The sequence below is a fragment of the Peromyscus californicus genome, unplaced genomic scaffold, assembly GCF_007827085.1.
Source record: "Peromyscus californicus insignis strain IS unplaced genomic scaffold, ASM782708v3 Scaffold_11__1_contigs__length_118956290, whole genome shotgun sequence".
Lineage (NCBI taxonomy): Eukaryota > Metazoa > Chordata > Mammalia > Rodentia > Cricetidae > Peromyscus > Peromyscus californicus.
Genome location: NW_026294402.1, coordinates 118495881 through 118520652, shown reverse-complemented (window position 1 = coordinate 118520652; position 24772 = coordinate 118495881). Strand labels below are relative to the sequence as shown.

The 24772-nt window shown below is 41.9% G+C and overlaps 1 protein-coding gene across 1 annotated transcript; it reads right to left on the bottom strand.

Annotated features, from left to right (window-relative positions):
* Positions 1-1984: 1984 nt before the first annotated feature.
* Ccr9 (C-C motif chemokine receptor 9) lies at positions 1985-6627 on the bottom strand. The gene has a single exon (XM_052729989.1). The coding sequence runs from the start codon at positions 4699-4701 to the stop codon at positions 3625-3627; it is 1077 nt and encodes a 358-aa protein (XP_052585949.1). The 5' UTR covers positions 4702-6627; the 3' UTR covers positions 1985-3624.
* Positions 6628-24772: the final 18145 nt, after the last annotated feature.

Sequence of the window (24772 nt, the reverse complement as noted above, 5' to 3'; positions counted from 1 at the left end):
GACAGTTTCAAACTGGCCTGTAAATTCATGTCTCCCTACCCATGGACTAGTGCAGCTCTCAGACTTCATCAGAAAAAAATTTCTCTGTGCATTGGATGGTGGTTAATGCAGAAACGACTGGTCAAAATACAGAGTAAGTATCAGTGGAGTGCTCCACCATAAAAGGGGTATCTATATCACCCCCCTCCCTCAAGACTCAGGGATGTAACATGAATCTTAAAGGTTCTTATTAATAAAAAAAAAAACATGGGAGCCAGATATTGGGGTGAATGCTGAAAAATCAGAAAAACAGAACAAGCCATATCCAACCTCACCTTGCCAATTCCTCAGCTGATCTTGTTTCCTCAGACTGAAAGCCTCGTGAGTCCTCAACTGAATGGATCACAGCTGAACTGCTGCTAAAAGCTTAAAAGCTTCTAGTTCCTGGTCTTCACGCCTTAATATACCATTCTGCTTCCTGCCATAACTTCCTGAGATTAAAGGCATTTGTCTTTCCCAAGCAAGACAAGAGATCTCAAGTGCTGGGATTAAAGGTGTGTGTCACCATGCCTGGTTGTTTCCAGTGTGACTTTGAACTCACAGAGATCCAGATGGATCTCTGCCTCCAGAAAGCTAGAATTGAAGGTGTGTGTGCCACCATTTTCTGGCCTCTATGTCTATCTAGTTACTGTTCTGTTCTCTGACCCCAGATAAGTTTATTAGGGTGCACAATATATTGGGGGACACAATATCACACAGGGATCATCTCAGAAGATATAGAGGAAAGACTGTAAGAGTCAGAGATTGCAGAGGACCAAAGCAAAACAGTGTCTTCTGGATATGACAGAACCAGTGCACTCATGAACTCATAGCAGCTGTAATTGTCTGCGTAAGACCTGCACAGAATCAACAAGCAACATTCTAGCATAGGGTGGGAAAGGATTCATGACTTAGGACCCCACCCCAACTAAGAAGCTGGGCAGTTAGTGACTTCTGGGGGAGGGAGAGTCTGTTTTCCTTAAGGATGTGGCTCCTAATTTGTCAGTAATGCTCGAGTGGGTGACCCCACACCTAGAACAAAAGGGTAGCACAAATTGGACTCCATGGTTTATTTTTTTAAAAAGACAGTATGAAGCTGGGGGTATAGAGGTGGGAGTGGATCTGGGAGGAGTTGGAGGAGTGGAGATGATGTGATCAAAATATGTTGTATGAAATTCCCAAAGAATTAATAATTTTTTTAAGAAACATGGCAATAATGTTGTTTTACTTGACCCACTTTTCGTAAGAGGTTCTTCCCTTTGACTTTAGATTGGCCCTCCCATTCAAGCCTCAAGTGGCCAAAGCCCTAACCTTTATTTGACTGTAGCTGCATGAGATACCCCAAGCTAGATCTATGCAAGTGAGTCCTTTCCTAAATTCCTTACCTACAAAACAGCAAAGGGAAAGGGCTGTTGTTTATGCCACTAAATTTAGTGCAACAATAATTGAGACTCCTGGCATAGTTTTGTCTACATGCTCTTTCCACAGCCTTGTGTCTTATTTGTATGTACCTTAACCAACCACAATCTTCTTTGATTATGCATCAGTGTCATTGGTTTGATTGCATTTGTAATAAACTCAGAGTCACCAATGTTTCAGTGCATTAAGGAAAGAAATCAAAGCCCTTCCTCTTGGTGTCATTTTACCAAGAGCAGGCTCAGATTTTAATTCTCTACTTTGTTCTCCCTTTCTCTTCGCTCCTGTCTCTGATACGAGTCTGAATCTGTGCCTGCCTGAAGACTATCTTTTGAACCTCCCTCCCTCACCCACCCTGTGTGTGTGTGTGTGTGTGTGTGTGTGGTGTCTGTCTGTCCCCAGTAAAGGATTTTGCTCTGTATTAAACAGCACAAAAAGCATCATCTGGGGAAGTAATGAGGGATACTTTACAGGAATTTTTAACAGAGTTTTATTTTTTATTTTATTTTTTTATTTATTTTATTTATTTATTTATTTATTTTGTTTTTTTCGAGACAGGGTTTCTCTGTGTAGTTTTGGTGCCTATCCTGGATCTCACTCTGTAGACCAGGCTGGCCTCAGACTCACAGAGATCTGCCTGGCTCTGCCTTCCAAGTTGGGATTAAAGGCGTGCACCACCACTGCCCAGCTATAACAGAGTTTTATAAGGGAAGTCATAGACTCCAGCTGACCCAGATAACAAACAGTATACAGCAAACATCATTGTTTAACAGTCCATATGTTGTGTTCAGAATTTATGGCAGATATTCTATTTTTGTTGTTTTCAGCAAATGATTATTATTACAAACATGCAATCATTCATGCATTACTCAGGTCAGGGGTATAGAAGAATATAAAGCTTGAGATTATAACTCTGCATTATGTTGTAAAAGTTGGTTACATGGGCAATCCAAACAAGTAAAGGTTTACCACAGTCTTACCCTTTACAATTACTGTATTTCTGTCTGATATTTAATTGCCCACAAATATAATATTAAGAAAGGGTATAAACAAATGGCAAGTGATAGACATTTTAAAATATACATTATAAAGCACTTTTCCAGGATATGCAATGATTTTTTCCAATGTGAGAAATTTGAAAAGTAGTTAAAAACATAGGTGGAAAGTGAATTATATTACATATTTTTCTTAATCTCTCTAAAGTTAAAATTTTGTAAGCTGTTGGCGCTACAGAGTAAGGAAAGGCAGCAGAGAGGCAGACACCCTTCTGGAAGCCTCAGAAGGAAAGGGCATGTCACTGACAGGGAGAAGATGGGAGAACCTGCAGCAAGTGCCTCTCCCCTGAAGAAGTCCCAACAGAGCCAATGCTAGGTCCCCATTATCCAAATATATTCTCAGACTTAGTCTATGAGGGCCACTTTATCACACCAGGGAACAGGCTAGATCCCTTCCTAGATCGAGCCTGCAGCTTAGATTTGGACAAGGCATCTCCAGCAAGACACAGAAGTAGGCTGAGAGCAACAGACTCCAGTTGATGTTGTGATGTGGTCAGCTGTGCATGGGCCAACCAACCTGTCTTACAAATGGCTCAAAATAGGAACAATGGTTCTCCTTGGCCCAGAAGAGACCAAGGAAACCAGAAGGGTATTCAACCTCAGATTGTTTGGGTGTGTTCTAGATTTAAAAAACTGTAAGTAATGAGATACACAAACACAGTCTTCCCACCAATGGGACTAATGAGAAAATATCCCAAGGTGGGAAATGTCACTAAGCCTTGCTTTTATGGACTATGGCAGTGGCCAATGCTCTGCCACCTCTGGGGAGGAGTAGCATCAGATCTGAAGTAACAGAAATGTGGAGCACTGTAGAAACTCAAGAACCCAGCTGCACTGATGGTCAGAATGTGTATGGCTCGGGTGCCCTCACTGCTGCTCAAGTAGCCTCCAAAGAATTGCAGTTACTACAACCAAAAAAACTAGCTGGTGCCCTTCTGGTGTGGTCAGTTTTGAAAACTTTGTTTGGCATATCATGACTGAGTTTGATAAAGCTGTTTAGGCTCATCCTAGTTTGTTTTGTTTTCTCATTTACTTATTATTTACTTTCTGTTTAGTCTTATCAGTGAGGAGACTATGTTGCATCTATGTATCTCATTATTTCCAAAAGGACCATCGGCCTCAGTGAGAAGTTCTTTCAGAGGGAGAGAGCCCCCGAAGTTGTCTCCAGTAGCATGGAAGAAAGCTTCAAACTACCCTCTCTTCTTGTGAATGAAACCCACTGGGCCTGGCTAATGCATCCCAAGTTCTTCAGGGTCTTCATGAGATCCCGGCGGAATCTCTCACCCACAAAAACATAGAGAACTGGGTTCAGGCAACTGTGGAAGAATGCAATGGTCTGAGTGACCTGGAAGAAGATGTCAATATTGGTGGAAATAGTGCAATTGGAGATAAACATGGTGTAGGCATCAACAGCCTGCACTACAAGAATGGAGTTGTAGGGGAACTGAGACATAATGAAGACAGTAAGGACAGTGATGGTCACCTTTAGGGCTTTGTGCTTGGATGACTTCTTGGCCTGTACCAGGGTATGAATGATGATAGTGTAGCAGAAGGCCATGACCATAAAGGGAAGGAAAAACCCCAAGGTGACCTTCAAGATCAAGACAGCTGATTTCAGCTTGGCATTCTTATCCTTAGGGTAGACCATGGTACAGATGGCAATGCCAGATTCCCCACTGATTTGGCTGTACAGGATTTCTGGGGTGCAGAGCACAGCTGCCATCACCCAGATAGTAATACAGACCATCTTGCTGTACAGCAGCCTTTTCTGCCTCCAGATCTGAGCCTTCATGGCCTGTACAATGGCAATGTATCTGTCCACACTGATACACATGATGAGTAGCACACAGCTGTAGAAGTTCATCTTGTACATGCTGTTCACAACCTTGCACAGGAAGGTCTGGAATGTCCACTGGCCAGCAGCAGCAATAGCCCAAAAGGGAAGAGTAGCAAGAAAGAGCAGATCAGCAATTGCCAAATTCAAAAGGAACATGTCAGTCATGGTCTTCACTCTCGTGCAATACCAGTAGACAAGGATAACCAGGCTATTGCCCAGGGTACCCACAATGAACACAAGCCAGTACAGAGGTGGAAGGAAATGGCTTGCAAACTGCCTGACATTGTTTTTCTTACAGAAGAAGCTACTACTGAAGTTGAAATTCATGTAGTCATCTGTGGAAGCAGTGGAGTCATAGCTGTAGTCATCAAACATACCAGGAATACGGCTCTGTAAAGAATATAGATTGTGCTCAATCAAGGATAACTTTTGAGTGGTCTGATCTGATGGTATAGAATAACCTGATCCAATGCCAAGTGCCAAAGCTCTGTGATAAAACAAAAAGAGTTTATGTGTTGGAAGGAAGACTGTGCTATGATTTCATTTGGTTTGAGTGTGTACTGTTTATGGAATACTGATCACCTACTATCATGGTTTGAGGTAGGGCCTACTGGTGGTTATGCAATGGGGCACTACCATGGAAGACATTAATAAGTTCTTTTTGGACCCCAGTTCCTGCAATAGCAGGTTGTCATAAAAGAGGGGGATCCTTGCCCTCGAATCTCTCTGACTCCCTGTCTTGCCATATGACTGTGTATTCCTCCTTTTATGTTGCTTTCTGCCATACTGTGATATAACAAGGAAACCTGCACCAGAGGTTGACCAGATGAGGCTGCCCAATCTGGGAGACCTCCAGTCTCCTAAACTGTAAACTGAAGAAGAATTTCTTTATATATAAACCAGTGTAAGGTATATTGTTAAAACAATAGAAATTGACCAGTGAAAGAAATGTTTATTTAATAAATGTTTACTGTCCATCTCTAAGTTGGTTACTGTGCTAACTGCTAAAGATACTAGGTAAATGAGTCTGGTTTCTGCTTTCATAGAACTTAACTTATTAATGAAGGATATAGAGAAGCAAATGAACACTTGTAGTGTGGATGACAAGTATTCTGATATGATGGAAAAGAGAACTTTGGGACCACAAATGGGCACTTACTTGAACTGTGTGAGTGATTGTGACATGTGACAGTCCTTTTCCCCAACTGTTCAACATCTGTAAATATAAAAATCACCAGGAGCTCTTAAACCTACTGGAGTCATGGCACCTCTGAGTTTCCTGAGAGCCCCAGAAGTAAACATGCAGCACAGCACTTATCTTTACACATGCATTTGCACATACACATGGCGATACTCTCAACTACACACATAAGTGTGAATGCTGTAGAATTTCCAAGGACCCTTGCTGAAAAAAATATTAAAAATTTCAAGATAGTGAGCATTAAGTCAAGTATGAACATTCTTTTGTTTGTTTGTTTAGATTTATTTACTATGTATACAGTGGTCTGCCTGCATGCCATAACATGGCACCAGAGCTCATTATGGATGGTAGTGAACCACCATGTGGTTGTTGGGAATTGAACTCAGGACCCCTGGAAGAGCAAGCAGCCAGTGCTCTTAACCTCTGAACCATCTCTCCAGCCCCCAGTTTGGACATTCTTAAATCCATGACCCCTGTGTGACCACAAGGGTCACACACCCAAGGCACTGGTTCTGACAGGCACACACAGTCACACACAGGGGGCACACATGTACTTGCTCACTCTCATATGCATAAATAGACCCACCCTCCTGCCCACAGGAACATCTACACACTCATGCACACAAGTACACATGCATAAACATATCTATACATATATGTTTACATGTCATTGTACTTCCTGTGGGTACAACTGCTAAAGGAGGGGGATGAATGAAATCTGGACAGGCAGATAGCAGGTATAGGAGGGTGACAGGTCCAAAGCATGATAACTGTTGAATTGTTGAAGCCTCCATTCCACACCCACATGATCTCACCTCCTACCAGCCTCTCTTTGGGGCTCCCATTAGGCTTTACAATTTCACAGAGACTCTTAGTCATCAGTGTCTTGCCCTGAGGGACATTCTCTGCATTTCTTTTGTGAGAGGACAATCTCACAGCATTCCTTTTCCTTGAGATAAGTGTAATAATTTTTCAAGTCATTTGTCTATATTGAAATAGACATAATCTCTGTGAGGGTTTTGTTTTGCTTTAGGTAGTTAATATTAGTAAATATGTAAGTACAATTGGTTTTTATGTACTTAAATACTCATATTGAATAATAAAATTCCTCTGCTTTCTGTGTTACCTTTGTCTGTATAACTCACATATGTTTCTGATGGCCAATCAGCCTTTCCTAAACTATGCAGTTGTTAGATATTGGAGAATCTGAATATTGCATTTTCATCTTTGAAAGTCACAATTATCCCAATTAATCTCTGAAAAAGTCCTACAGAACTTTTTTTTTCATTTTTAATTGCACAATAAAAGGCTCTTGAGATGTCCTTTAAATTTTTCCTTAGCAATGTTTCCTTGAATATTTGAATATGGAGTAATAATCTCTGTGTATGTGTGCATGCACACATATGCACACATGTATATTTGGTTCTTATTAGATACCAGGACATACTAAATCAGCTGATTAAAAGCAGTAGATAAGAGGAGGTTGATGCAGAATTATGAAGCTCACACTGCTAAGTCCAACCTACTTGGACCCTGACTGGCAGGAAATAGCAGGAGAACTTCATAGGTGTCCTCTTAAGAGCTCCTTGTGAAAAGCTGAGCAAAGCTCCTCTCTCTGTTTTATATATATTGGTCCCCATGTCTGGGACACAAATTCTTAATTTAAATTTAAAGACTTGTCTCCATGCAGTCATCTGAAAATCCAGCATCAAAAGGACCTATCTCTAGTGCCAGAAAAGTCCTTGCCAACACTGGGCATGGGACTAGGTAAAATATCTGAGCTCCCTGGGAAAGCCAGATGAATTTCCTGAGTGGACTTTGAGAGAAAGAAGAGCTTTGGGGATGAAATTAAACTATGAGAGCAGGTGGGAGGATAACATTTTAGAAGAATGTCAGTTAAACTATGAAGATGAGTAAGGATAGTTGATAGTCCACACAGAATGATGTGAAGTGTTTTTGTAGAGTTTTGTTGTTTAGGATTTTAGTTTTCGTACTTGTTTTGGTTTTGTTTATTTGTTTTGGTGTTTTAAAATAGCTTTATTAGACTCTTAAATTGTCCCAAAGCTTGGAAGCAAATAGCAAACCCCTCCACACAGGCCATGGAGGAGGAAATTTCTCCAGGGCACACAGGTTCACAAATGCAGTATCCCAGGACAGAGGCAGATATTAATGGCAGAATGAGTAAGGGGTCAAAAGAAGGAAGGAGGAAGGAGGAAAGGTACATGAGCTCAAGAGGTGGTCTGGTCTCTGGTGAGAAGCATGGGGAAGGTACTGGTGCCCTGGAGAATCCATGAAGTTGAGTAAGATGGGAAAGGTGGGTCCCTGAGCAAACACAGAGAAAGAGCTGAAAGCCTCCTGCAGATGCTAGAATACAAAGAGGAATGACCAACATCCTGGGTCCCTAGGCCATCCAGATTTCCCCAGCACTCCTGAAGAGGACAGCATGTTCAGAAGAGGCACAGGGAGCCAGGCTTTGGTGGGGCTAGAATTAAAATCCCTACATCTCTCATCTGCTCCTCCATTTGCTTGAGATCTCGAATCCTCCATCAACTCTCTCAGTCTCAGCTTGCTGGTCAGTAATAGGGGCTTGCAGCATATGCGGCACCTGAGTGGTAATGTCCTCAGAGAGGTAAGATCAGGATTTCATAGGCAGTACATTCAGTGTGGGAACCCCAGTCTCAGTGAAATCCACCTGGCTCCTGTGGTCCATCAGGACTTCTCTGACCATGGAGGGTCATCACTGTGGAGAGGCACTTCTTTTATCTGCGTTGCCTTTTCAATAGATTTTGCTATTTTCCAAAATCCCAAATGAGAAAACCAAGTGATGGATATATCAGAAGCAACCTCCTCAGCATTGGTCCCTCAGCCTCAGAGCCCAGGAGCCAAATTCTACTACTGAGGATTAAAATTAGGGTTGCCTCCTCACCTTACTGGGATCAAATTAACAATATGTGCAACCATATAAATATTCCCAGACAATGCTAAGGACATATTGGTGTGTTATAGATAATTTTGTTGACAACCTAATTCAGCTGCCCCATTCTGTAAGCCTTGAAAACCTACAAGGTATTTTGAAGGAAAATTTGTTAGCCCCACTAAGGAAGCTTGGTTTCAATTATCTATATATAAAATTTACATTTTCCCTTTTACAGAAGAAAAATGTTGGAAGGTGCTTTGAATAGATTTGATTCTATAATTAATTCATCCTATACTTAATTACATTTTGTGCTAATTTTTTTTTTAAATCTAGATAATGATTTGACCTGCTAAACTTGGTTCAGTTCTTGGCCTCTCATACCTTTGTATGCTTTTGAAAGGGCTGTGTGATTTTATGAATGAAGGAGAACCCACCACAGGGCTTCTATTAACAAATCAAGTAAGTTCTCGTTTGCTTTCTTTTGTGTGAGCTTCAGAACACACAGGGGACAAAGCCCATCCTAGTCAAAGAGCGCAAAACCCCTCAGCTATTAATAAAATCTAAAATTTAATGTCTTCACAGCATGCCTCTCCCAACGCTGACTCTGCATCCACAAAGAAAATGGATGTGACTAGGAATACCCCACATAGTGATGGGCACTGCTGACAGAGATCTTACCCTAGAGCACCACACAGGATTCCTTCCCCATGCAGGGAAGACTGAAAAGTATGAGTAGGTGTTTCTGAGGCACCTGAGGTCATGGCTATACTCACTGTGAGTTCTGTGGGTGTCATGGTGGGTCAGATGCCAGCCAGCTTCTAGAAAGAAAGGGCAAAAGTCAGGAAGAAGACAGACTTACAAATGCACTCTGGGACCCAAACACCAAAGGTGGAGATTCAACATTAAACTCATTTGTGCTTGTGAAAAAAGTCACAAAAAGGCATTAGAATTCATGTCGCTTCTCAGACTAGAGCAGCGTATCAGAATATTATTGAAAATACATAATGAAAGCAACAGTTCTGGAGTTACTGCTTACTTCTTTACTCTGTAGTTCCAGGGTTTAATGCTTAATTTCTTTCAACATAGATAACTAGCAAAACTTGTATCTGTGAATGGGGAACTACAGGGACTCTTAGGTAGTCTCCAGTCCATCCTTACCTGGTAGTTCATTCCCTCCTGGCTCAACTCCTGTAGAGTCTGGGAACTGCTCCTCCCTTCCCCACCCTTACCTTATTATATTGCCTAGGCATGAGCTAGCAATACCAGGTCAGAGATCCCTGAAGAAGGGTGTCCAAGGCACCCAGCTGGGGAGAGAACCCCATATTTGTGTAACCAGAGTTGGACTCCTTTGTGGAGGGGTCTGTGCAGTTTATAGATAGCAGTTCCACCCCAACTCTCCATTAGTACCACACATCTTAGTGCTAGATCCAGTGTGCTCTGCTGCCTCCTTTCCTGTGGCTTTTCTTTCCACTCTGCCTGTCTCAAAGTACTGTGGATTTCACTACACGAAATAAGGTGCAGCCATTCTAAAAAACAGTTTGTCAGTTTGGGGTGTGTGTGTGTGTGTGTGTGTGTGTGTGTGTGTGTGTGTGTGTGTTGTGTGTGTGTGTGTAAGCATATGTGTGTAAATACCTGTTCCTGGGAAAGCCAGAGGTCAACATCGAGTGTCTTCACTCTCTAGCTTTTTTTAATGCATATGGGTGTTTTGCCTGCATGTATGACTGTGCACCAGAAGCAGGCCTAGTGCCAGATGAGGCCAGAAGGGGGCATCAGATCCCCTGGAACTGGAGTTAGGGATGTTTGTAAGCCACCACGTGTGTTCTGGGAGGCAGACCTAAATCCTTGGAAGAGCAGCCACCAGTACTCTCACCTGCTGAGCCGTCTCTCTAGCACCTACCTTTTTTCTTTACCTTTTGTTTGTTGTTTGTTTGTTTTGTTTTATTTCGTTATGGCAACACCTCCCACTAAGCCTGGGGCTCACTGTTTCAGCTATACTGGATGCCTCCTCAGAGCTTGGGTTGCAGATAACACCACTACATTTGAATTCTATTGGTGCTGAGAATCCAAATGTGTCCTCGTGCTTGTACAGCAAGCACTTTAACAACAGAGCCATCTCCCAGCCCACTGGAAAACAGTGTGCAGCTTCAGAAAAAGTCAAAATATATGCTTACCATACACCCAACTATGCTACGCCTAAGTAATTACATAGGAAAAATGCAACCCTGTGTCCCCACAGAAGCTTGCACAAGAATCTCCACACCAGCTTTGTTGGTGACAGCCAAACTGTTCACATGACAGGAGAAGGAATGGATTGCCACTTCACACAAACTGGTCTCAAAAATTTTTTTTTTGTTGTTTTTTTGTTTTTTGAGACAGGGTTTCTCCGTGTAGTTTTGGTGCCTGTCCTGAATCTCGCTCTGTAGACCAGGCTGGCCTCGAACTCACAGAGATCCACCTGGCTCTGCCTCCCAAGTGCTGGGATTAAAGGCATGTGTCACCACCGTCTGGCCCAAATAATTTTATGCTGAGTAAGGAAGGTGAATCGAAAAGTATATACTGTTTGCTTTCACTTACATAAAACTCAAGATAATGCAGACTAGCCTCCAGTGGCAAAGGCAGATCAGAGATTTCCTGGAAAGAGGCAGTGGAGGAGAGGAAGAGGGTGGTCTGGATGCAAAGGTGAGTGAGAAAGTTTGAGTGAGAGGAGTAGAGAGACCTGTGATTTTGATAGCTTCACAGGGGTAGGAAGGTGTACAAGAACAAGTTCCTCACTTGACATGTTTGATAGCTTCACAGGGGTAGGAAGGTGTACAAGAACAAGTTCCTCACTTGACATGTTTGATAGCTTCACAGGGGTAGGAAGGTGTACAAGAACAAGTTCTTCACTTGACATGTTTGTGGCTATTCTTACTAAGACTCAAAGAAGTTTCAAAATAAAGAGGAAGATAAGGTGGGGTTTTTCTTTCTTTCGGTAATCAGTCATTTCCATTATCAATAAGCCCACAAGAAGCTGCCAGAGCTCCCTTTCGTGCCCTTCCTACAGAAGCTCTCCCAAGCACCTTAGCGCCTTGTGCTGTGCTTTGGAATGAGGGAGCCACACAAACTCACGGGTTTGAAGTATTAGAGTAGAGAGTGGGTGTGGTGATGCCATACTGTAATCCCAGCACTTGGGGAAAAGAACAGAATTGAGAGTTCCAGACAAGCTCAGTCTACATAGCAAAACCATGTCTAAAAAGTAAAATTCTATTACATAGGTAAATGGATAGATGTACTGAAGATAAACAAATAAATACACACAGCCTCTGTGTCTTCTGTATGTTTGAAATTAGATCTCAAAAAGTTACCCAAAAAATATAGGGGAAAAATGTCTTAGACATTGATTCCAAGACAGAAGGAAGCCTGGATTGGGGCTACATCTGAGTCAGTGTGGCCTTGGCCACAGCCTCACTGAATTTCACTGTACCTGGTGGTAGCTGGGGAAATCCTTGTATTGTCTTTAAACATAGTTTTTGTTTTTGTTTTTTTACTTAAAAAAACATTTTATGGGGCTAGAGAAATAGTTCAATGGTTAAGAGTACATGGTGCTCTTACAGAGGACCCGAGCTTAGTTTCCAGCGACCACGTCAGGGAGCCCACAGCCATTGACAACTCCAGCTCCAGGCTTCCATAGGAATCTGCGCTCACATGCACATACCCCCACACATATACAGACACACCAAAAGATAAATCTTTTAAATTTTTTAAATATTTGACAAATATACAAAAGTTGAGAGAAAAAACATTTACATCTCCAAATAACTGATATCGTCTTACTTTCCTCCCTTGTTTCTAGGCATGTATGCATTTTCTATTTTTTCTCTTTTTTACATCAAACAAATTATGGCATTTTCTTCATCACTAAGTATTCTTCCCCAACCTTCTAATGGAGGCTGGCCCATATGTTACTTAAACACTCCCTCTGGGAGTCTGGTAACTTGTTTCCAATTTCTGTTTATAATTACTTTTAAATACTTCTGGATGAATAGAAATGAGACATGCCTTTTCTTCAGAAAAATTATACTCTTCTCTTTTCTTCCTAAGTTTGAGAACCACAAATTCTCCCCAAGTTGCATTTCTAAATTATTCTGGGGTCATTGGCTCTTTGGGGTTGATGGATTTCTATTCAGTCATATCCCAGTTGTCATCAAGACATCACTAAGCCCCTTTTAAGATAGGAAATTCAAACTACAAACCTTTGGGGGATTAAAAATTACTTTCCCACTAAATGAAAAGTACCCCTAACTAAGCAAATGACTTTGGGAAGCAGAGACGGACTTGGAGACATGAGTCAGAAATCATTACATATATATTTCTAGTACTAGTGGCTTATGTCACCTGACTTGTCTTTGTATGAAGAGTTCTTAGAGCTCTGCTGAGAACCTGCCCTGTTCCCTCAATGCTGAAACATTTTCTTGCAGAACAAAAGTCTGGAAACAAATATACAGCAGCGGGTCACATTGTGATCCGCCTACTCCAAAAACTACACATAGCCAGTTAAAAAGAATAAGAGATGCTTCAAGTTAATAAAAAAAAGAGGCCATTAAAATAATTAGATTAAAATGTAAAATGTACAAGACTGCTTTATTATCTTTTAAAATATATATACAAGAGCTCATACCCTTTGCTGCTGGTTGGAACAGAAGCTCTCCTGCAAAAGCCTGACCCATGATCACTAGTGAAAAATTAGACTGGATTTTTCTTTTCTTTTAAATTTTGTGATGCACTAGAATATTTACCAAGTGGGTGAAATTGTAAAAGCTATCATAAAAAAAAAAAAACTTGTTAGCTTTTTTAAAGGGAGAGGGAGAAAGAAAGGAAAAGAAGTAGCAGTCATGGGTCTTCTGTTCAGCACACCTGCTTTCAAGCCTGCTCCAGCTGTGGTGGAAAGAAGCGGCTCCACAAGAGCCATGCCTGCCAGTCCACACCCAGGGGCCACCATTTAGGACCGAAATCCTGCACCAACTTCTCAAGAAGGTTAATTTTTCTTTCATTATAAATCTGCTTCTGGCACATGGAAAATTTGGAGAGAACCAAAGGAGAAAACAAACACACACTCCACCCTGAAGTCATGCGTGAAAACCACAGGCAGCCTTGGAGTTTTAAATTGATTTCTCTTTGATCTTTGTCCAGATACTTGTCAAATGCATTACTATACAGCCAGTTTCGGAGCCTTCTTTCATTTTCTTCTTGCCTTGAGAAGGAGGAGGAGGAGGAGGAGGAGGAGGAGGAGGAGGAGGAGGAGGAGGAGGAAGAAGAGGAGGGAGAAGAAGAAGAAGAAGAAGAAGAAGAAGAAGAAGAAGAAGAAGAAGAAGAAGAAGAAGAAGAAGAAGAAGAAGAAGAAAAGCCCACATATAACAAAAACACACGGGAAAGAGACGGAAGGAACTCAGCTGTCTCCTGGGAGTTAGAAGACTTCAACTCACCACTGACCTGTCTTCACTCTCCTTATGGCCTTCTTGTGGACACTCTAGCAGCTGAGTCTACACAGTGGACTGAACAACAGGGAGAGCACTGGACCAGAAATGATAGCTCCTGTGCCTTTGGTTTATCCTTTCTGCCACTGGGGCTTGGCAACAAGGGACATGCCCTCGCCGAGTCTGGATTCCTCACCTGGGGAATGAGGACAATGACAGTCCTAGCTGATCCCAGGGCTTGGGAGACAATCAAGTAGCAAGCTATGCAAACACTCTGTTCAGACATTAGCTTTGTGAGAGCTGAGATCACTTTCATCTCACAGTCAAGGGCCAGGTGTGCTGGACATTAGCTGGGCATATGCAAGATGTGCAATAATTCACACTCTCAAGAAGCCCCCTTTCAAGATCAGTGGGTAAGTTAAGGCTGAAAATGACACAATAGTAATGTCCTGAGAGGTTGTGGGAATGAGAAAAAGGGAATTCTGGTTTCAGCACCAGGAGGGCTTCACTGAGGAGGTGATTCTTGCTGACCCTGGAGGTTTAAAGGGCATAGAGTCATGGGATAAGGCATAGGAATATTGCTCTGTGGCAGAAAAAAAAATACATCAACTAAGACATAAAACTTGTAAACATAGTGTTCAGGAGTCAGAGGAAAGCTGCTCTTTCTACAGAAGTGGAAAATACCTGTGAGATAGACCAGTCTGAAATCATGCTTACTCTACCATTATTTTCCTATTCTCTGTTTTCCTTAAGGAACTGACAGAAAAATCAGATGGAGGTGCCTTGTCACCTCCCCCATCCAATGCTACTGCCGTTCACAGTAGCTACTGTGAACAGGAGTTAGGACCCCAGGTCTATACTTTGACCTTTGTCCTATTTGCTACTCATGAGTTGAATCATCTCTTACGTGTGTGTGTGTGTGTGTGTGTGTGTGTGTGTGTGTGTGTGTGTGTGTGTGTGCACTCATACAGCTCTGCTTTTTTTTTCCTTCCTTCATTGGATCAGGGACTCTGAGCCATCTACCACAGGACCCATTCACCAAGCTTGGGTCAGGAGCTCATTTCCCTGGGACCTGTAAGCACAAGCCTAGAGTATAAGCAAGAGTAGACAGAAATTGGAAGAAGAGGGCTCTGAAACTCCAGGTGCTGGAATGGCCATTATTTTGGATTGTTTGGCAAAGAGAATAAAGAGACAGATTCCATCAGACGATGATGAGCTGTCTGTCCAGCTGCCCTGACCTGTTGGTTGACTGTAGAGCAGGCTAATTAAGAACTGAAGAACAGAGGGGTGGGGGTCGTGGAGAGATGGCTCAACAGTTAAGAGCAGATACTGCTCTTGTAGAGATCTGAGTATGGATTCCAGCCATGTCAGGTGGCTCACAACCAACTGCCAATGCTTCAAACACCTGTTCTCCTCACATGTGCACATGCATAATTAAAAGTAAACTAAATCTTTAATTTTTTTTAGAACCAAAGAAGGTGAACGCACTGAAAAATAAAGGACACATCAATTTTCTATAGATGGATCATTTAAAATTACTTGGCTTCCCTTCTGATCATAGAGGGATATTTTCACAATGCACAAAAAAGATCCAAAATCACAAATACATGCACACCTTATATATAAATGATTTAAAAATTAAAAAATCAAGTATACTTTTCAGTTTAGCCGATGTTAAATTTCTGAGGTATATCTTCTCACTTTTCTCTTTAACACCACACACACTCTCAGTGAAAAGGTGATCACCCTGCACATAGTTTTATATGTATGTTTTTAGTCAGTCTTTCCTTCATGCACTGAGCACAGTCATGACATGGGGTTAAACAACTGAGTACTTCATTGTCTGATGAGCCATAGTCCACTGCACTACTCACTTCTTGGTATCAAGTTTTCTTTCCAAGTTTTTTCTGCAGTATAAGTTCTTTCCATGAGCACTCAGACCCAAGAGTGTCACCCCTCTCAGACTTCTGGAAACCCTCTTGCTACCTGTCCCAACACTGTTTCTCCCTCCTTCGAGGTACAAATCACAAACAATGGCCTTGAACCTGACCTTCACACTGTGTCAGGCAGGAGCCTCATGACTCACCCTACAAGAAGCCTGACCATATGGAAGTTTATAGAAAAGGGCATGGTGCACATGACATCTGAGCAAATAAGTACAAGCATGGGATGCCGATTCCTCAGTGGCAGCATGTAGCCAAGTACACAGATGACAGCCAGAGCATAGAGGCAGGGAAGGATGCTACTCACCAAGAGGGGAAGTGCAGAGCCTGGGTTTAGGTCTGTTTGGAGAGGGCCACTGCAGCTGTCTGGGATGAGGAGTAGGCTTCTGTGGGTTCTGAGCAGGCAGCTATCCGCTACAAAACACCAAAAAGGAAGCCAGGCCAACTCTGCCTGTGTTGTCACTGGTGGAGTAACCCAGAAGGGTGGGGAGCCACCTGCTGCAACTTCCAGCGACACACATCAATCATTTGCAGACAGAAATGCAAAGCTGAGAACCACTGGGATTAAGGAAAACTATCTTCATTGTAGACAATGTGTATACAGAGTCTAAAAGCAGATTGTCTTTCTAGGCCCCTGATACAGGGGCAAGAGACATGAGGAGTCCTGGCCAGAGGCATACATTTATAAGATTTCCTTGGGTAAAACTTCCTGCACAGGTTTATGTGAGGTGCCACCTCAATGCCATCCATCAAAATGTGTCCTTTGAGGCCTTGAGAAACTGTGTTGCTCAGTCCTATAGCTACTGGCCAAATGTTCCCACTGAAATGGAAACCACGATGGGAAGTAGTTCCTCAGTGACACTCAACACATGCACTAGTAGCTGCCGCAGGGGATAATGCAGATACCTAACATGTCTAACATGGCAGAGCATTCTGCAGGTGCTATTACCTTAGAAAGCTGTGTATATGATGGGCAGCTGGGAACAGAGTATGAAGGATCAGGGACACCTTAAACGCATGGTTTTACACATCATATACGTTAACATTGACAGTTATGTCTTTATGAATCACAGGTGTCTTGATGAAGTTTTGAGAAGATGATATCTTCTCAAAGGGCCACAGCTATTGTGAAGATTCCCTGTTGTCATTATTTTTAAAAACTCTTTTTTTATATTTAAAATATACAGATCACAGCTCATTCAAGAAGGCTAATTTCCTCTTCCTGTGGACTAAGTGCAGTGTTACTCTCAGCCACATAGCCCAGCAATCACCACCAGCTTGTACAGAACAAAGAGTTTCATAATTTGTCCTAATTTATATCTCAGTGGGAAAAGGCATATGAAAGGGAAAGAAACATGAGCAGTAAGAATGAAAGATGCAATTGATTCATCAGCCTCCAGGGAACCATGGTGTGAGTGAGCTAAGAAATTCCTTCCTTCGTCCCACATTCATGAGCATAAATAGTGTCTACAATGGTACTACCAGACTCTGAGAGTGTCCAGTACTGACAGGAAAGGAGAGAAAAGCAGGAAAAGGTTGCTGTAGGCCCTGATCCTTTGGCCACATCTAGGCAGAGACAGCAGTGAACTTGCTGTATTTGTCTTGTGCCTGGAAAGCCTCCCGGAGCGGGGAAGACTAGAACTATTGGACTTCCTTCTCTGGCACCTGTCTCTTCACCAGGTAAGAGTATCCCAAGAAACCAGTGCTTGTGCATCAGACAGTCAGAAGAGCTGTTTCAAAGAAGAAAAGTGATGGAAGCAGTGAAAAATAAAAGTCAAAATGGCCTGCAGTCAGATTTCTTCTGAGACCCATGGTGCAGGAGAGGTCAAGTCTGGAAGAGGTACTGTGCTCACTCACAAATATCCTCTCCTGGGACATATGGAGGAGGCTAGGGAGTCAGGAAAAAGCAAGGACATCCCAGAGAGAGCTTCCAGATTCTCAAAGGAGCTCAGGGCTACTGAGGTGCCTTTTTAGTTGTTTAGTTTGGTTCATCCCTTGCAAGGAAAGACCTATCCTCTTGTCACCTTTGCTGGACTTCTGCATTGGTGTTAGAATTCAGAACTGGGTGGCAGTAAGAAGTCGAAGATCCCCTTTTCAAAGGGTCTCTGTATTTTCACCCTGCTTACGGTAGATTCTAGAAAGCAGGACACTGTGCTCTCAGACACCCAGGCCAGCTGTTGTACCAATAACTGATGGTCTCTAGGGAATAACTGGAATCCAGAATTGCAGTCTACAAGTCCCAATCTCTATAACAGGAACTCAAGTTGGCCTTGCTGCTGAAGCCAATGGACCCATCTGATCCCCTTTTGCTCCTTCTCATAAACAATAATCTAGAATTGTCTCTGGCAGAAAAGAAAACTCTGCTTTAGTTCTTTGCTCTCCAGGTGCATTGACAGTCTGGCTCTCTTCCTTCTTCAATATTTACACATAAGGAAAGCCACATTGCAGAAGCACATAGGGGTCTTTGGAAGGATGATTTTGTCTGTCTCCTTTTCACTGATTAAGGTATTTGCCTGGCCTGAAAAGACAAGGTATAATGAGTTAACAAAAAGCAGTTTGGTGGTAAAGCTCTGCTTGGTATAGCACAGAGTCCCAAGTTCAAATTCCTAGGAGTGTGAAACAACCCTTCTGTCCCCATTGATCGTAGTGGACAGGGATCAGGTAGACCCTTGACCATAGTTGTGGCCCAGAAGTACATGGCAGGAATTTATTAAGCATTTTATGTATAAATTAGGGAAACAGAAGGAGCCAGGTACAAGTCCTAAGAACTGAGGAGAGCTACCAATGCTTCAGCAGAAGTGGAGATGCCTCGAAGCCACACTGTCCAGCATGCAGCCACATAGAGTTGCAAGAAAATAACTCTGAAACTAGTGGGACTGAGAAACTGGTCTTTTAAAAACTGTCTTTAAGCCGGGCATGGTGGTGCAAGCCTTTAATCCCAGCACTCAGGAGACAGAAGATGACAGGTCTCTAAATTCAAGGCCAGTCTGATCTACAGAGTGAGTTCCAGGACAGCCAGGGCTCCACAGAGAAACCCTATATTGAAAAAATATTAATTAATTAAAAAGTATTTAATTGCAGTTGGTTTAAATTTAAATGTGGCTCGTGACCATTCAGGGAGATCACATAGGTCTAGCTGACCTTTTTGCAGACACTAATGTGCCCACCTTAGCAACAGCCTCAATAGGGTTAGGGTGCCAGCCAACCAGGACTCCTCTCTCTGGGAACAGAGAAATTAAAGGAAGCACCCCTTTCCCAAAAGGTCAGAGCCAGAGCTGGCTCTCCCTATCAGTTAGCATTCCTAGAATACCTGGACTCTTCAAATTCCTCATATTCTGTGGTTAACAGGAGAAAAACAAACAAAAACAAAAAACAAAAACAAGAAAGAATGCTTTAGTCGCTCTGCCTAGCCTCTGCTTGGGAAGCCAGACTAGAAGCAATGGTCAGAGACAAAGGCAATAACCACATGGACATCAACATTGGAACCTGTGGGACCTGAAGGGACTGGACTCAGGGGATGACAAGTGCTCCATCAGAGACAGCAAGATTGTTGGGAGGCTGCAGAGAGTCGTAGGTTCCCTATAGTAGAGGTGATTATGAGTATGAATATACTCATACGTGAGTATGAGGGGAAGTTGGTTAGCAGACAGTGGTGCTCTCAGCATTGGATGTGGCCTGGCTGAGGTGTTGGAGGCCCTGGGGGTGTTGAAAGTGTTTAATAAGTCATCAAACAGAGAAAGGTTAAGAGTTCAGCTGAGTGGATGCTGCTACTACTGCTACACAAGCTACTGATAAGGGGAAAGAGTGTCAGCCTAGCCTACTGTGGGATTGTGCTTGAAGTAGGTGAATCGTGAGACTAGTGCTTCCTCTGAAGATGATAAACCAGTCCTAAAGATGTGACATTTAGCACCTCTATTACATAAAATTCTGACTAATGTGAAAAGTGAAGTAACCACTCCCAACAGAAGGATAAACTTGGCAAGTCCTGGATAAGAAAGACCAATGTGGGGTACAGAGAGAGGAAAGAGAGGCCAGAGAAACAAGAGGAACTGACTACTTCAGGATATGAGGTCAGCTACCTTGGGATATGATGTTGTTCAAAGCCAGTTATGTGGAAAGCAATGAGGGATTTATGTAACAAATATCTTCATATTTCTTTTCTTTTCTGCTCTCCTCTCCTTTCTTCTTTCCTTCCTTCCTTCATCCTTTCTTTCTTTCTTTCTTTCTTTCTTCCTTTCTTTTCAATTTTTGAGACAGAGTCTTACTATATAGCCCAAATGGTCTTAAACTCGCGCTGTTCTCCTTCCTCCTCCCCAGGGATTACTGTTGTGGGCCACCACACCCATCACTGAGTTCCATTTTCAGTAGATCACTGGCAGCTGCATCTGAAGCAATAGAAAAAAACCCAACCCCCAGGTTTCACTGCAGACACTCGAAGCAAGAGGGTGAATTATAGCTCTTTGTGGCTACCCAAAAGCGAGACCACCTCAGAAGCCTGTGGCAGCCCAGGCTGCAGCTATCCCTTCACCAAACCTGTAGGAAGGCAGGGGTAGATTCAGAGGCTTGAATCCTTCTGCAAGGGAAGCTGGGAACATTCATTCACAAAGAGGACGTTAATTGTGCAGTGAGATCTGGGGATGGTAAATAGTCTTATTTATAGAGTAATTTTCAGTTAATAGCCAAAATTTGCCAAAGAAAGAAAGTCCTGGTATGTCTTTCCCCATCATAGGCATCATCTTCCCACCAAACATTGCCCCACAAATGTGAGAAGTGCACTTGTTACAATCAGTCTCGCTGTGTTACCAACATCATCAGCTGGTTTATCTTCATGATACTGCGCTCTTTCTGCATAGATGTAAGAGAAAGACTTTTTGAAAAGTTTGCAAGTTCCTTCTGTATATTCACAAAAGTCTTGTTCATTCTGTTAGCTTTTTCATCCTTAATAATGTTTATCTTCTTAAGATTAATAGTAACTGGTTTTGCCTTGTTTTTAGCTTTGGAGTTTTTTGGGTTTTTTTTTTTTGTTTGTTTGTTTTTTGCTAGCTATGTGAAATACATTCCTAGACTTCCGCCATTTTAACTTGTTCTTGGCCACTGTCAAACTTTGGGAAATTCACACAGCTGTCCAGTTTCCCAGGTTTATTTATTTTTATTTTAATGATATCAAATTTCTCAGTGATTTCCCTCATCCACAGTTCCTTTGGTGTTCTATCTACAAAGGTTATTTCAACCACACGGCCATGTGTTGTCAAAGGAGTCTTATAGTTTTTCATTTTACACTTGTATTTATGGTCCATTTTAACTTTTGAGAAGGGTCTGAGTTCCATGTCTGAACTCAGTGTGGGTATGGATAAGCACTTAATTAGCACCAAGTGCTGAAATACCATATTTTCTCTGGTATCACCTTTGGCTGTTTGTCAGAGACTAGTGGGCTCTATTTCTGTAGGTCTAACTGGGTTCTCTGTTTCTGTTCCTTTGATCTACATTTCTGTCCTTTTGCCAACATCATACTGCCTTGATTACTTAAAATTTACTTTAAAAAATATTTGCCAGGTTTTTAAAACTCAGGAGCTTTTTGAAATGAAAATAACACCATTATATACTTATTTACCCTCTATAAATAAAAACTAGATACCCCTTCTTTCTCTACAACCTCAACCTCTTTTCCATGGCACTAACCTGTACGGATCTCAGCCACCAAGCTGCATGAGGCATGAAGGAAATATGGTTCAATGTGACTTAATTTTCTGGTGTTGGTTCAAGCTTCTAGAGTCTGACCCTGAGCAGTTTATTTTAGCCATATTCAAGCACAGCACAATATTAGGGCAATAGTTTTCCTGATGATAATTAACTTAATCCCATGTATGCAACAAAGGTTAAGACATGTTTACATCGAGACTCTTTACAAAGTAGTATGGCCACCATAAGGTGGGTTCTGTTGACTCAGAAACAATGCTCAAAATAAGGGTCTAGGGAGAATGACTTAGGTAAACATAATAGCCTGAGGGAGTCAGTATTGGCCTGGTCCTACAGATAACACAGAAACTACCTAGGCTTTTATAAAGTACAAGTGACATCTCCCACGAGGACAGGTTTTATTGCCTGAGAAGCAATGCTCAAGATCTAGGGAGAAAGAGTCTGAGATAAACAAACATAATAGTCAGGGGGATTGGCTTGAGGCCTGGCTCTACAGATCACAAAAATCACCAGGTTATAAACTATATCCAGTCTCAGCTTTCTTGGTGAAAAACAGGTAAACATCGCCTTCCTTTGAAGAGACAAGCCTCTTTGTTTAACACTCTTGGTTTCCCTAGTGTTTATCTGTGAGCACAAGGACCTCATGTCCTCCACACCAACCTTTGTAGTTCTGCCCAACCTTGTGCTGTGTGATACTTGATCATTTGTTCAAAAGTTAAAAGTTCAATGGCTAGTGCTTTTTAAAAGCCAGAAAATTTCCACAGCATCAAAACAGCTATGTCAAAATATCCTCAGTTTTAAAATGGCCACATCAAAGTAGCCACATAAAGACCTCTAGGCCTGAAAAGAAAACCCAGAGTGGAGCTTCTTGGTGGGGGGCTGCAGGCTGAGACTTCTGCTGGGACATCCTCTCAGTCCCATGGGTGCTAAGCCCACAGTACCAAAAGCATCCTCGTGGCAGGTTACAACATGCAGGATCTCAGACCCTAGTCTTTCAGTCATCACACTGCATGGGGACCATAGCTGTTGACAATGCCTCCACATTTCAAAATTAGTGAGTATATTTCAACTGCTCAACACACACACACACACACACATCAGAAAAGGTAAGGTATTTAACTAGTTAGATTTGATCTTTATATATATATATATATATATATATATATAAAATTCATTCATATATTTAAGCATCACATCCAACTCTACAAATGCCTACAATTGTTGTTAGTCAAAAATTATATATATATATATAATATATAGAGACAAATAAAATAAACTATGCTTTAAAAAATAAAGACCCCATCAAGGGATTCATCTTACTCATGATGTTAAAAATAACCCAGTTTTCATATTAACCAGATTTGGAGTAACTGTGCCATAAAAATGTCAAGCAGACTTCCTAAATTGAGTTCTACAACAGGATTGAGGGCAGAAGTCTCTGAGCAGCTCACCAAGTTTTCTAAATTCTCATAAGAGTGGCAACTTGGATTAAAATCTAAGTGTGACCAATTTTAAAAGTCTCAGTCTCCCCCCTTTCCTTCCTATCTGTAATTCAGACCCTCAAGAATACTGTTCCACAAATTTAAATGTTTATGTTAGGGCATTTCTTCACCCACTGACCCAAAGAGAAGAAGAATAAAAAGCCCTCTTCTCTAGGTCAAACTAAAAACAGCAAGCAACTTTAGCCTTATCTCACAACTTGTTATATAATCTTCACATATATGTAATCTTCATAACAATCATGGAAAGTAGAAAACCTATACTCACACCCAAAAGATAATGAAATTGACACTTGAAGAAGTGAAGGGCTCTGTGGAAGTTCATTCAGATAGTGAGTGGTGGAGCCAGGGTTTGAATCTAGACCTAATTCAATACCCTGCTCCTCCTCTGTCACCTTGATGTCAGATCCACCCCTTCCCAACACACAGCAACACATTAGCATTTATAAGTGTGTTCATTCACTCACTAAACAAGACTGGTTGAGAAATTACTATGCTCAGTCTCTATTGTAAATTCTAAGAACATAGGAACAAAACAGACAAGAGCATATCCTAATACAGCTCACATTCAAAGGGATGATGGAAAAAGGAGAAAATAAGCAATATAACATAGTGATAAGCACTCTAAAAGAAGGAAGCAGGGTATATCAGTCAGTTCTTGCTGCATAACAAACTACTCTAAAAACAAAACAACTCACTTAAAATAATAATTACTAATTTCACTCACAATCCTATAAGTAACTGAAACCTAAGCTGGGCTCAACTGGACTACTCTTTTGGTCTTGCTATCCCAGGTGTTTATGGTCATCTACAAAGCTGACTAATGATAATTGTTTAAGACAGCCTTCATTCTGGTTCAGCCCGTCTCCTATCTGCCAGCTTGCTGGCCTGTGCTTTTACACATAGTGATAAGTAGGTTCTGGAGGAAATAGAAATACAAAAAGAAACTCAACATTGGCTCTGAATTGGCACACAATCTCTTTTGTCAGAAGCTATTGGTCAATGCAAGTCACAGATTCAAGAGTAGGGAAATGACTACATCTCAAAAGGAAAATTGTAAGGTAAAGAGTTTGGATATAAGTGTTACATCTGTGAGGCAACATGATGTTAGATTTCTGAGGCAGCTTAAAGAGACAGAAAGCAGAAAGAAAGACCTGTATGACTTCAGCAGAAGGGACTGTTTATTTCAAATAGGGAGAGGCAGACACAGCAGGCAGTGGGGGTGTCTGCTGAAGGGGTTTATAGAGGAGGTTTGAGGAATGCAACTGCTGGGGTTACATGCAAGTCTGCACTTTCTCCCTCCTGGAGTTGTTTGTCTAGAAAAGGCCATTTATCTTTAGAAACTGCCTTGTCCCAGCTATCAGGATATGGGTCATTTGGGGCAATTGTGTTTGTCAATGACAGTGATGGGTAAGGGCCTTGGTCAGGATCTGGCAGAGTTTGTTCAAGTTATGTTCTAAAAATAAGGAGGCTACTAATTGGAGTCATTAATGACGTAAGTGTAGCACATTAGGTGATGTGACAGAAGGTGGATGAGTGGTAGGAAGGAAGTGGAACAGAGCTGCTTCAGATGGAGAACAGGGATAGAACTGAAGTATGAGAAGGAAGCACCATGACAAGAAAGAACAGGAAAGAGCATCACCTAGGATTAAGTTATTATAAAAGACACATTTTTTATAATAAAAAGCTCCTGCATACCCAACTGTAAGACCAGGAAAGGACTACATGGAAGTCAC

Excerpts from the sequence above, each read along its gene's own strand:
- Ccr9 (XM_052729989.1), bottom strand. The coding sequence starts at position 4,701 with ATGTTTGATGACTACAGCTATGACTCCACTGCTTCCACAGATGACTAC.